The sequence below is a fragment of the Sphaerodactylus townsendi genome, linkage group LG11 (genome assembly GCF_021028975.2).
Source record: "Sphaerodactylus townsendi isolate TG3544 linkage group LG11, MPM_Stown_v2.3, whole genome shotgun sequence".
NCBI classification, from domain to species: Eukaryota; Metazoa; Chordata; class Lepidosauria; order Squamata; family Sphaerodactylidae; genus Sphaerodactylus; species Sphaerodactylus townsendi.
Genome location: NC_059435.1, coordinates 9,787,602 through 9,802,070, shown reverse-complemented (window position 1 = coordinate 9,802,070; position 14,469 = coordinate 9,787,602). Strand labels below are relative to the sequence as shown.

The following is a 14,469-nucleotide window of genomic DNA, read 5'->3' as shown; positions in this document are numbered from 1 at the left end:
TATTGTTTTAACGGCCTTTTTAAAAATACACGGTGAGGTTGTTTTAATTGTAAGCCATCTTGAGCAGCATTCTGAAGAGGTAGCATAGGAACATCGCAACTAAATTTATTTCTGACCCTGGATATGACATGAATGCGAACGCCAGGTGGTCCTACCCACTTTGGGGCCCTACTTTTTTTATAAAAATGGAACTAATCATGAAATATTTGAATGTTTATGTCAATTTACACTTTCTTGAAGTTGCGAAGGCCATTCGCTCAAGAGAGACGAGCAGCGTGGCTTCCAGACCTTTTCATTCATTACTGTTAAGCAGCATAATATGGCACTTGTCATTGGAAGGAAGGCTTTCTCAAACAGCAAAGACAATGTGCAGAAGTACTATTGCAGCTTTGTAAATCATAGATTCAAAATTTGAAACTCTGGCTCCAATTGAATTGGTTCTTTTAATATGCTTACTAGATGATTTAAAGTGGTTCAGAGAGGTGTCCATGTTAGTCAGCTGCAACTAACACGAGTCTTGTAGGAGTTTAAAGGCTGACAAATTTATTGACCATATTGTTTCCAGGACAGTTTGGCAGGAAATCACAATATTTTCTTTACAGAGGAAACAGCTGAATATGTGCTAAATACATTTCAAATGAACATCTTCAACTTTCAGCTTCACTGACTCAAATAAAAGGGAAAGATAACCAATCAGGCAGTTGCATCAGGTTTATTATTAAGCACAGAGCAGTACCATTACATTACAATATCATTCACCAGTGTCTTCATTATGACACTGAATAAGTATGATTTTTTTAAGTACATCATTTTTGAGTATATTGTTGATGTTATTATTGAAACAGATTTTCTTTCTTTTTTTGCTGTAAAGTCACAACCCATTTATGGTGACACTGACTGGTTTTCAAGGCAAGAGACTTTCAGGCCCACTCCACCGGGCCAAAAACAGCACCTCAGGCACAGTAAAAACACTGTTCCTGGGGCGCTGTTCGCATGGCTGTCGCCTCCAAAATGAGGCAGCATAGTGCTTTTTCCCCCAACTGGTGGGGAAACGCTGTTTTTCAAACTCACTCAATGAGTGAGGTTTTTGAAAAATAGCGTTTTGCACCCAGTACCATGGCGAACGGAACCAGGTTGGAGGCAACGCATTTAGGTGCCTTCTGTTTTTTAAAAAAACTACCTTCTCTCCTTGCGGAGCTCCGCAGGGACAAGGAGGCACGCCCACACTGCCACCTCAAACCCCAGGGGCATAAGCATAGCAACGCGAGAGGAGCATGTCCCTTGTCCTGTCTGAGGAGGCTCCCACAGGGAGAAGAAGGTAGGGCCTAAAACTGGAGGCGCCTGCTAGTCTGAAAACAGCTCTGCAGGCTGCAGCAGTTTCGGGACTGCCTGCACAGGAGCAAGCGAGCGGTCCCGGGGCTTCACCAGCATCATGTATGCCGGTGTGCAGCTGCTTCACTGGCCCTTGCGGAATGGGCCTCAGAGGTGGTTTGGGATTGCCTGCCTGTGTGTAGTGACCCTTGGTGATCTCCCATTCAATTACTGACCAGGGACAATCCTGCTTAGCTTCCAAGACCTGGCAGGATTGGGCTAGGCTGAGCTATCCATGTCAGGGCAAAATAGAATTATAGAGATGCTCTTCCTATGACAATTTGAGTCTCTGCACAAAGTATTTTTCTATTTTTGTTAGTTGTGAACTTTATTTTCTTTTCATCTTTATTACTTTATGCGGCCATTATTTTTTCCCTTTTACAAGAAGTTGGGTTTTTTTAAGTGACACTTGAGAAAGAAAGGTTTGATAGCTGATTATCATGACAAGCTGGAACAGGTCCTGAGGAGAGTGTCCCAAATGGTAAAAAGTCTGGAATCTATGCCCTACGAGGAGAGACTTAGGGAGCTGGGTGTGTTTAGTCTGGAGAAGAGAAGGTTAAGGCGTGAGGTGATAGCCATGTTTAAATATTTGAAGGGATGTCATGTTGAAGAGGCAGCTTTCTGTTTTCTGCTACTCCGGAGACAAGGAGTAATGGACTCAAGGTGCAGAAAAAGAGATTCCACCTAAACATTAGGAAGAACTTCCTGACCATCAGGGCTATTCAACAGTGTAATTCACTGCCTTGGAGAGTGGTGGAGTCTCCTTCTGTGGATGGCCATCTGTCAAGGGTGCTTTGATTGTGTGTTCCTGCATGGCGGGGGATTGGACTGGATGGCTCTTGGAGTCTCTTCCAACTCTTTGATTCTATGACCCATGTTTCATTTGTCTGAGAGGATTGCACTGAGTAGACACTCCTGTCTGTACACTAATTGTGTACTTCCATATCTTCAGGGGAGGTTGGGAGGATGTGGTACCCTGACTATTCTTGCTTGAAGTTTATTTTAGAGCTTTGCTAAGTAGAAATGTGCAGGCTTTCAGCAATGCCTTTCCCAGGATGGACTCATCTGTACTGTTATCTGGGAGCCTGGCCTTGGGAGATGGAGCAAGCTGGTGAAAGTTGATGGAAAGTTGCCCAGTAACGGGCTACGGGAGTCGCTCTGTAACGGGCTATGGGGAGGTTGTTCATGGAAACCTTTATTGGGATGGTTTGGCAGGAAACCTTTAGTCTCGACAATGAATTCCTGAAGATTAACCTGCTTTGAATTCCTATTGATAAATCGATTTCAAGTCTATCTGAGTCTGTTTATTGGAGACCAGGAAACATGACAACTTGTTCATGCAGCTTTGAACTTATTAAAATTCAGGCTTCAGGCTTCAACCATCATTGTAGGGAAAAGCTTGGTGGCAGCAGCAGACTAAATGAAAACATCAAAGCCAATCAAAGCAGAAAGATCAATAACCAGCACTCTATTACAACTTAAAACAGTCAGAACGCCCCAACATTTCCCTGAAAAAGAATTGTCTTAGCTTGGCACTTAAACACGATCAGGAAAGGAATAAGGTAGCCTTCCGTAGGGAGTCTGTTCTGTAGTTTTGGCACCAGTGTATTGAAGACGTTATCCCATGATGCCACACACCAACCTTCACATGGTAAGGAAACTCAGACTAGGGTCTCTGGGCCCCTCTCTCCCCAAAATGGAACAAGGAACACTAAGCAAGCCCATTTTCTTCTATAGAATGTTGACAGTCGCAAAGTAAAATGGGAGATGCCATAGAGGAGAGGAAATTCTTCCTGAGAAAGTTCTAACAGGTATCCTAGAGGGGGAGATTAGGAGGGTCATATATACAAGTTTCTCCCAACGCATCCGTTTCAGATGTTATACTTGCTAAGGAGCTGAGTTCTTTGAAGCTAACCACATTCCAGTGAGGTTATTAATTAGGCTTTAAAGGAACGAGTTTTCTCCCCTTCTGATTAATTGTGTAGGTTATACGTGCCCAGACACACACACATAGACAGACTCTTCAAAATCCCTGATAATGTCCTGGAATGGGCCATGGGGTGAAATTAAGCTCTAGAGATTTTAATAGCAGTGTGCCAGTTCGTAAATTCTTAAGAGTACTAAACCTCAATGAATATTTCTTATTTAATTTATTTAGTTAGTTAGTTAGTTAGTTTCAAATTTCTACCCCGCCCATTCACCGCAGGGCTCAGAGCGGCATACAACCATATAAATATAAATACAGTTAATTCAGAAAAATTTGGAGTGCTTCAAGTCTGTGAAGGCCAACAATGGTATTCAGGTATTCAAGCAAACAGGAGGGACACAAATGACAGTGTTGTAGAAGCCTGGAAAATTAAATTCCAAAGGGCAGTGAAATTCCAGCCAATTCAATTCAAATCTCATTGATCTTAGTTCTTAGTCATTCTAAAATTGGCAATAAAAGAAGGGGCTTCACTCCACTCCACACACACAAACCTTAAGGGATTCTGCCCTTGAATAATGAAAACAATCTGAAGATTAAAGAGTACTAAAAAATAAAAACAAAAGGGCCTAAAGAGTAAGCAAAAATAAAACTTATCTTGGAATGTGGGAGAGCTCAGTGAAAAGTAACCACTGGGTTCAGGGACCGGAAGTCTCCCACCCTGTGAATGTCAACAGTTATTAATATGGACTTTTGATACTTAGGCCATTTCTGCACAGCGGCAGGAAATGTCTCTCCACCGGTGGAGCTTTGGGACCGCTCACATGGTAACATGTGGGCAGCCCCAAAGCTGCTGCGACCCGAAAGGGCGGCTCCATTCGGAGCTGCCCGCGGGTCGTCCCATTTGCTTACTTATCCACCCTGCGCAGCTCTGACGGCTAGAGGAACACGCCCATGCTGCCCTCTGACCTCCAGGAGTCAGAGGGCAGTGTGGGCATGTCCCGCCAGCCGTCCAGAGCTGCGCAGGGAGGAGAGGTAAGTAAATGGGAAACCGGAGGGGCCAAAAGCGGCACCCTCACACCAGTGCGCTTCACACTGGACTGGCAGGAAGACACCGCTTTTGAAAAACTTCACTCAGGGAGCGAGGTTCAAAAGCGGCATCTTTGCACCGGTTTGGGGGGGGGGTGAGCACGGCGCTGCTGCAATCAGTGCCCCAGGAATGGTGTTTTTTACCATCCCTAGGATGCTGTTTTCCGCCCGTGCGGAAACAGCCTTAGCTTGGAGCTGAGTGAAAGGAAAATTCCCTTGCCCTGCCCCAAATGGGGAAAAAATTGATCCAAGCTGCTCCATCTCACCTCCCTATGATTGCGCCTCTCTTTTTTAAGCACTTGCGAATTTCTGTAAACGCTTGCACATTCATTATTACACATAGCCCAATTAATTACCTATAGGGGACCTAGGGAGAAACTCAATAGTAAAAGCCTTCAATCTTTACAGTCAGCCAAGGAAATGCCCTTTATCTGTAGCTAAGCCGTTTCATTAGTGGCCCCTGGCAAAGCTGCACTTCAGCCAGACTGATAGAAATCCAATTTGCCTTGTTTAAACATGAAAGGAGGTTTCGCGTTCTCCCTCTTTCTGCGAACCTCGAGATTTTTGGTGAGATAAAATGTGGTCTTAAAGCTCTTCAGGTATGCAGCTGGAAGCTGCCTTTGACTGTTCCAGCAAGATTGAACAATTGCATATCAGTAATGCCAGCGCACAAATCCATGTTAAACTGCGATAAACCTTCGAATATGCCAAATCTCCAAGAGGAAACAAAGCCTCGCTCTCTCCAGACACATGCTTAACGTTTATCACTATTCAAGTAGAATAAGCATGAATAATCCTGACAGGTGTGTGGTTTTCTTCCAGCCTGGGAGAGATGAGGAATTATCAAAGAGGCTATTACCATTTCCATCGGAGGGGGGACAGAGAGAATGAATCCATTGGCAGGTTGTGCTTTTTGTATACCTCCGCATACTAAATTGTGGGGTGCATAAATCCAACACTTGATCCAATGTTTTTGTTTATAAACAGCCATGCTTGGAGTATTATATTTTGAATGGGAGCGTGGAAGCATCTGTATTGTGAGGTTTAAGATGTGCAAAAGTCACATGTTCAATTCTAAGGATATTGTGCATTATGGGAATGATGCAAGCAGTATGCTGGAATTAAATACTGGAATTTGAGGCAGCAAGGATGTTTTTGTCCTTTTCATCTGTCAAACTCATTTGTCCTGAGAGCAGGATATGACATAATTGTGATGTGGTTGGATCGGGCACTGAGGAGGGTGGTTGCTGCCTCAGCTGGTGAGGCCACAGTTAGCTCACCAACCCAGATTGGAATTGGTGGGTGGTTTACCAGGCCAGATTGGGAGTGGGGGGGGCTGCCTGGACTGGCAAGCCTGCAATAGGCTCTCCAGGCCAGATTGGGAGGAAGGATGCTCGCAGGCCAGATGAGCCGTCTCAAGGGGCCAGATCCAGGCCCCAGGCCTCCTGTTTGACATCCCTGGTCTAGAAAGGAAACATTTCTTCACACAACGCATGATTGGTGTTTGGAATATGCCACCACAGGAGGTGGTGATGGCCAATAACCTGGATAGCTTTAAAAGGGACTTGGACAGATTTATGGAGGAGAAGTCGATCCGTGGCTACCAATCTTGATCCTCCTTGATCTGAGGTTGCAAATGCCTTAGCAGACCAGGTGCTCAGGAGCAGCAGCAGCAGAAGGCCATTGCTTTCACATCCTGCATGTGAGCTCCCAAGGGCATCTGGTGGGCCACTGCGAGTAGCAGAGTGCTGGACTAGATGGACTCTGGTCTGATCCAGCAGGCTCTTCTTGTTCTTATGTCTGTATTTAATGATATTTCTAACTGCCCGCACTTTTCAAATGGGCCAGGCTCCCAAAATGACAATTTAAGAACTTATTTTAAAATCACAACAGTACTCTGACATTTTAAAGCAAGTATGATCATTGACCTTACTGCACTAAACTGGTCTTTTGTCATTCTGAGACTTCGATACTGTGATACTGTGGTGTGCTCTATGTGGAACTGCCCTTGAAAACAGTCGAGACATCCCAGCTGATGCAAAGTACAGTTGTTTTTCTGTTGTCTGAAACATGTAGGTGTGATCATATCATATCTTCTGGAATGCTGTATTTTTGTATGCATGAGATGATTCAGCTGATCATGTTGCTTAGGCTCTTGATGCTTGTTATCCAACTAAAAACATGAAACAATAGTAAAAAAAATCAAGCTTTTTTTCAGTTTCTATCATAGTACAGTATCTTCTCCCACGCATGCATTTTAGTTACTCTAAACTCTAGGCCTGAAAAGATTTCTTCCTGTTCTAAGCACTGAAGTATATGCCACTAATAGTTGGCTAAATATGACCAGTCAATGATCAAGACAAATATTTATTTACTTGTTTGTTTTTTATTCAATTGAATATCCTGCCTCCCCTTGGCTGGTTTTTTAAAAACAATATGAAAACCAATGGATTTCATAACTTACATAATCACAGGTCTAACATTCTAACAGCATTATCCTTAGATGGCAGTGAATCAATACATTGTCTGTAAAACCCAGATTAACACCCCCAGGGGAATATGACCATGGGGGCCAACACATATCTTGATGTACATCCAGTGACTTTAGTTGTATGCCTGGCAGAACATTTTGATCTTACACACTCTCCAGAACTAACTGATGTTCTGGAGAGCTCTAATGTCTGCCAGCAATGAATTCCACCACAGAGGAGCAAGGGCCAAAAATGCCCTGGCTCTGGTGGAAGCCAGCTTTATATCTTTGGGGCCAGGAATCACTGAGAGAATTGAAGGGTCCTCTGTGGGCAGTACAGGGAGATGCGGTTCTACAGGTAGAACAGTCCAAGATCATTCAAGGCCTTCAAGGTTAATACCAAAACCTTGAAAATGATCCAAAATTCAATTGCTAATCAGTGTAGGGAGTAGAGAATAGGTCTTCTATGTTCCTTCACTGGAGTCCCATTCTCGCCACAATATTCTGGACCAGTTGAAGTTTCTGGAGCAGGCTCAAGGGCAGGCCAGCATAGAGCAAGTTACAGTAATCTAGCCTGGAGGTGGCCATCACATGGATCACTGTGGCAAGGTCTGACCGTGGTAGATGAAAAAAAAGCCAGTCTGACTGTATATGTGACCTGGGTCTCCATCAACTCCAGGATCACACCCAGGCTTTTGGCAGACGAGGCAGGTGTTAAAGCCTCACTGTCCGATTATGGCAGCTGGAACCCCTGCTCTTGCATGCCACGCCCCAGCCGCAGGGCCTCCATCTTCATTGGATTCAGGTTCAGTCTGCTCTGACATAACTAGCCCGCCACAGCCTCCAAACACCGAGCTACCATATAAAAGAGCATTGATTTTTGTTATGAAATCAACTGACTTACAGTGACCCCAGTGGGGGTTCAAGGCAAGAGATGTCCAGAGGTGGTTTGCTATTGCCTGTCTCCGGGTCATGACCCTGGTATTCCTTGAAGGTCTCCCATCCAAATAATAGCCATGGGCAGCAGCCCTGCTCTGAGAGCTAAGCAGATCAGGCTAGCCTGGGCAGTCCAGATCAAGGCTTTCTAACCACTAGAAGATTTATTTATTTTTAATGGGAGTGTGTATTTTGATGGAGAACAACCCATTAAGAGCAATGGTACATACTATTGATTGCATTTCTCAGTTGGAGAATTTCTACACAGTATTCTGGTTGGAGAATATTGTTGTTTTTTTACACTGGGACAGGCTTATGGGTTTTCCCATTGGTACTGCAGATACAGTGCAGAGAAAACAGGATTTCCAGAGGGTGTGTCCCAGCATTTTCCCTGCCCCTGCCCCATGATGGCCACACCCTCTTATGCCACACAGGAAGTTTATCAAGGTTTGTTCAACCAACAATTGACATTCTAGAATTTTGATGTTGCAATGATCCGTAAACCAGGTTCTCTGAATTACTAGCTTCATTTTAAAATAATGAACGTCCCTAGTCCTGTAGCGTAGCGTGGTAAGCTGCAGTAAAAAGCTCTGCTTGCAATCTGAGTTCAATCCCAACAGAAAACAGTTTCAGAAAGCCAGATCAGTTTTGACTCAGCCTTCCATCTGTCCATAGTCGGTAAAATGAGCACCCAGCCTGCTGGGGGTAAAGTGTAGACAACTGAAGAAGGCAATGGCAAACCACCTCATAAATATTGTCTGCCTAGTGAACTTCATGATGTGACTTCCCCCCACGGGCCAGTAACAACCTGGTGCTTGCATAAGGGACTGCCTTTTACATAGCACTTCCTGTTGCAGTGGGAAAGCTTCCTCTCTGCAAAATTAGTGGGGGAGGGAGGATGAAGGGATTTTTCAAATTTATATCTGGGAAATTAGAGGAACTAGTATTCCTCTATTGTTTATAACATTATATTTCTATACTGACATCAGTTGTCTGTGGAGAGATGTCCAGCAAAGACTAAAGCAATGGAAAGGGTGCCATTGTGATGGGAATTAGAAAGGTTCAGACTTTCTCATCTGCGTGAATGGAAAAGATCACAGGAAAGACAGGGAAAACTTAAAGGTATACAGAAGCAGCACGATGTTGTGGGAAATTAGGAAAAAAGCCGACTTCCAAATGACCCATTTGTAAATGATCTCTTTATCAAAATCTGAGGTTGACCATGGACTTGCTGAGTGATTATGGGCAAGTTTCTATATAGCTTCAATTTTCCAGTTCTAAAGTGGGATTAGATCTTTGTCACAGGAGGGTATGTGAGTCAGATAAGAACAGTTAGCAAGCCAAGGGAGTTTCACTTGCCTAGATTACCTAGAACGTAAATGTTATAACCGACTACTTGTGTGTAGAATAGAATTTATTGGGATTTGCTTACATTTGTGGTTTTGAACTATTATGTTGAAGATATTTCTGTGTTCTACACAGGGAATTTTTATATGTGCCTTCACAATCTCTGTGATGAGTGAGACCCATTTTGCAGTTCTACTGAAATAATTTACTTCTTGACAAGTAATTGTGGTGTAAACATCCATAAGAGAAACAGACAACATGTTTGTTGTATCGTCTGTCCACTATTTCAGTTTTCTAAAGTACAAGTTTTTCCAGCCATCATTTGTTTTATCTGCTTTGCAGGCGAGGCTGGTCTCTGACCTGATTTTATTTTACTGCTTACGCTCTCTCTTTCAGTCCTCTCTAAATGCAAGATCAACTTTGGCAGGAGTACCACCTGCCAATGTATCCTGTATTTGTGGAGGTGATTTGGATTTGCAGGGGTTTTCCTATAAAGATGACAGTATGTCTTTTGCATTTTGGGAAAAAAATGGTTGTTGGGTTGTTTCCATATGTAGTCCATGGACAAAGAGTCAAAAATTGACATTGGTATCAGGTAAGGTGGCAAAACCTGTTCACGTTTTTCTAAAAAAATATGTCTTTGTGTTATGTTTGATGTGCTAGCCCATTGTGATAGATAGCTATGTGTCATTTTAAATAAACGAACAGACAGTACAGACTTCATCTGGTACATAACAGATGTTAGAGTAGGTGCCAACTGAATTTGCCAGGAGAGGGAATTCATGGTTGGAACATATTCATAAAAAGGGCCCTCTGTTCAGTAACAATCCACTTAACTTACAAAAATGAAAGCATTTGGGGAAAGGTTTTTTTGATATAGATCTTAATATACAAATTCATATGAAAGCAAACAAAATGTATTGGGGGGGGGGGGGGGCAGCACCTAGCTGCCCAAACTTCAGACTCTATAAAGTCAATGCTAGTGATTTTAATTGTGCATGGAAGCGAAATAGATGCTTGTGGAATTGGTTTAATGCTTAGGATATATGTTCTTTCCAGTTCCAGCTAATCATCTGGCTACAATATTCTTGGCCCATTGAAGCTTCCAAATCTATTTCAAAGGCATACAATAGATTACATTAACAAGGGCCGGATCTTACAGAAGGCAGGTAATAAAGGACTCTAGGAGGGTCCATTGCCAGCCCACCAGCCACGGGTAAGGGAAGGCATTGTGTGCAATGGATGCTACTGTAATATGCAACCAGAAAGTAGGTTGTAGTGATGGCCATACATATAGATTCATGGAGAAGAAGTACCTCAGGAGCAACTAGTTATAATGACTGAAGGGAACCTCTGTATCCACAGGTAGCAAACCTCTGGGAGGCATCAGTAGGAGAGGGTCTTGGCCTCCATGCTCTCCAGGTAACTGGTTCTCTGCTGAATAAGTATGCTGGACAATGGAGCCATAATCTGATCCATTAGGCTGTACTTATGTTCTTACCTCGAAGTTATGTGCTTGATCTTTAAGGAGAAGTGTAAGCTGAGCATTTGGTCTCTAAGGAGGAATGCATCTCTGGACAGAACAGTTCAAAGAATAGCTTTTTTGGCCCTTGCCCCGCCTGGTGGAACGCTCTGTCTGAGGAGACTAGGCCCTGCAGGACTTTATGCAGTTCCGCAGGGCCTGTAAGATGGAGCTGTTCCATCAGGCTTATGGTTGAGGCAGGTATGGTAACATCTAGAGGCCTCCTCCATCTACCAACCCTTGTGTACTAAATTGTCAGGGTTGGAATATTACTTATTGCCCCTTGTGTTTAGATGATATTCTAGGAGTTGTCACCTCTTGAACTGCAATTATTGAGTAGATGTTAAATGTTTTAAATGTTTTTAGATTGTTTTAAAACTGTCGTACGCTGCCCTGATCCCCAAAGAAGAAGGGCAGGGTATCAAAACTAACGAATAACAGGAGAAACATTTCTTCCCTGAATTAATTGTTCACTTTTCCAATCTTATCTTGGATGAGCTCTTTCAGTCCATTACTGACTCAGTGTACCCATTTGAAAAATCTGTTGCTTCACCTAACACAGATGAAAACTAGCATGCGATATTTGTGCATATTAAGTAGCATGTTCAACATGGATCTCTGAGGAACAGCATTCTCTGTATCCTGCTTGATAAGCGGGATCCTGCTTGATATACTTTCTGTATCCTGCTTGATAAGCGGGGCAGATCCACCAGAATGTAATACTCTAACCCCACTAGGCAGTTCAAAAAAAATTTTGGTTGGTGTCAATTTACCCTCTAATGTATTGTTGAAGGCCTTCATGGCCGGATTCAACTGGTTGTTGTGAGTTTTCTGGGCTGTGTGGTCATGGTCTGGGAGATCTCGTTCCTAACATTTCGCCTGCATCTGTGGCTGGCATCTTCAGAGGTGTATACACTGTGTCCAGGTTACACTCTAATCCTTCCCTGGTACTGTACGGAACTACCAAAGCACTGTTCAAAACTGAACCACCCAGGAGAGGCCAGGCGGCCCCTTATCTGCATGGCACCAGTGGCGGGGGGGGGGGGTGTCCAGGGCAAAATGGCATCTGGGCCTCACCCCCCACAGGCTCCCTATGGGCCCCCGCCCCCCACTTACCTTAGTTCAGCCGGCTGAAAAAGCAGCCTTGCTGGGCCCACCAGCTGCTCTGGGCTTCTGCCGGGCCTGGGGGTGGAGGAAGGGCTTGGAGGCAATTTTCCGCCGCCCACGTGGTGCCAATAGTGCATGTCCAGGGCGGGGTGCCCCCTCCCCCGCCCCATTGTAGCTACACAACTGCATGGCACCAATATGGCTTACAGGGCTTACAGGGAAGGTTGGTTGATGGTATCAAAAGCCACCAATCAACCGGTTCATTTCCCTTTTTTTCATTTCAAATCAAAAAGGTAATCAAAGAACTTTCAGTCCCATAACTATCAAGAAGCTGGTTTGAAATGGGTCTTGGTGATCAGTATTACCCAGAAGTGTCTCAGTACCAACACTGCTTTCCTAAGAAGGGAAGATTGCTACTAGCTGCTGGAAAGACAGATAATTAGGATTCAGGGATAGTTTCTGAGGAGCTGCGTTACAGCTGCCACCTTTGTTAGTCACCTCCTATACCCAGCTGACTACTTCCTTTCTCAATCCCAAGATGAGCAAAGGTTGTGTACTTTTCCAAATATCCCATAAATGTTCCCAAACTACAGCCACCAAAACTGGACAATATTTTTTGCTGCATCATGTGTTTGTGCTCAATTCAGAGTTAGAGCACACATGGTTAGAGCACAAAATCTGAGCAAACAAATCTAAGTGGGCTGCAAGAATTTAGACTGGACTCTGTATGAAAGCCCTGTAGAAAATCCATCTGAATAAGGTAGTGCAAATGTAATGGTGGTAGAGAAGCAGTTCTTCATTACCCTCCTCTCCACAGAGTAGGCCTTTATACTGGCTTTCACATATCTTCATCTTCATTCCAGCCATCTTCCCATCTGCTTCATCATCCCAAGCTCCATGGAAAAGCAGTGGCCTGAACTCAGTCTATTCAGTGGAAGAAGACATCTAGGAGTGATTGTGTCTGCTGTCTCAGTCACCTTGATATTGCAGAGATTCACCAGAGTATCAGGAGAACCACCAGCCAGGTCGGTAGAAAAATCTACTGAAGCTGTCAGGATCCATCAGTCTGGGGTAGACCAACCAAACTGGTCCCCCACATCTGCAGAGTTTGAAGTTGTTGGAAGTCCAAAGCTCATCAGTATTCTGTTCATGACAAGTCACCGTTGGAACCTCTCCTGTTCTCACATCATCGATATTATGCCCATTTTGAAACACCAGATTCCTAGTGAATGAACAAGCACATACGTTAAGACTTAAAAATTTTCTGGGATAATCCCACAGATCTTTTTCTCTTGAAGTAGAAGCTACAACTAAAAAAATGCTATTATAGAATCAACTCTTCAGATTTTTTTAGACTGTACGTTCCCTGTTTTTGAAGACGTTGTTAATATTTTGATTTCATTATTCTTATTATTTTTATAATTTATATTTGCCTTTCAACAAAAGACAAATACTTTTGTCACAACTGTAATAAATTACGCCACTCTGTGCATCTCAAAATGTGTTTATTAGTTAATGACAGGTTTTTCTGATTAGGAGCTAGCTCTAGCCAGAAAGAAGTTAGACTTTTTTATCTGTACAGTTTGTTTTTAAATTTGGGTGTAATATGTTTATGGGAGCTTCCCTTATGTTCAATTACAACAAGCATTTTGGACATGCTCAGGGGTCTGCAACCTGCGGCTCCCCAGATGTTCATGGACTACAATTCCCATCAGCCCCTGACAGCATGGCCAATTGGCCGTGCTGGCAGGGGCTGGTGGGAATTGTAGTCCATGAACATCTGGAGAGCCGCAGGTTGCAGACCCCTGGGCATGTTGATCAGATGCTGCTGATTGATTACCTATTATTTAACCACAGTCAAATATGATTAAAATGTAATTTAAATTAATGTGGAATCGTTTATTGTTTTTCAGTGTGAAACTGTTTGTAATAACACTATACCTTTTTCAACAAAAAGAACTAAGTCAAATTTTAACTCTATTCTCCACATGCTGGACTATCTTTGTTTTAGAATTCCCTGCTTGGGTCCTTGTGCCCGCCTAATAGAACTAGTTGGGTACTAGGACCCAAGCGGAACATTCTAAAACAAAGGCGGTCCAGCATGTGGTAGATGAAGTTACTATTCTACTTAGTTCTTTGTGTTGAAAATTGTGTAGGCCCATGAACCAATTGCTAAAATATTACAGTATGCTCTATCTTAAATTAATACTAATCAACAACACATTTTATTACAGTCATTAACCAGCAATATATGTTCTGTTACATCAAGTGGGGGTACTCCCAATGCATCAGTAGAAAATTCAAAAAAGTTGATTTGAAGCATATATATAATTTTAAAATGCGGAAACTACCTGCAGCCAGCCTTTGGGATACTATAAGATTACTCGTATTTAAATATATGTTGTTCCTCAAACCGGTTTAAATTAATATTAATCATAATTTATAGTCCAACCTTCTCATTTATAGTTAAAAGAAAATATCTTTTAAATTTGCATTGTGGTTTCATGCCAGCTTTTTCCCCTGGAGTTGATGTAGTATTTCTTTCATATCTGATGAGAGCTACACCTAGTATCTAATACTGACCATGTGATACCTACTTCCTTTCCTAATAACCCCAACTATTGAATTCTCCTTTTGTGCTCTCCTAGCACATTCTGTTGATGTTTTCAATAATCTTATTATGACTTCAAGATATTTCCTTAG

At 43.0% G+C, this 14,469-nt stretch overlaps 1 protein-coding gene across 2 annotated transcripts in view; it reads left to right on the top strand.

Annotated features, from left to right (window-relative positions):
* VWC2 (von Willebrand factor C domain containing 2) overlaps window positions 1-14,469 on the top strand; it is a 92,066-nt gene that overhangs the window by 35,205 nt on the left and 42,392 nt on the right. Inside the window, exon 4 of one of the 2 annotated variants that reach the window (XM_048511248.1) lies at window positions 12,630-13,654. The exons of the other annotated variant lie outside the window; for it this stretch is intronic. Coding sequence (XP_048367205.1) covers window positions 12,630-12,715 — 86 coding nt within the window. The 3' untranslated portion in view covers window positions 12,716-13,654. Of the gene's footprint in view, window positions 1-12,629; window positions 13,655-14,469 lie in introns of those variants that run through there. 2 annotated transcript variants of the gene reach the window in all.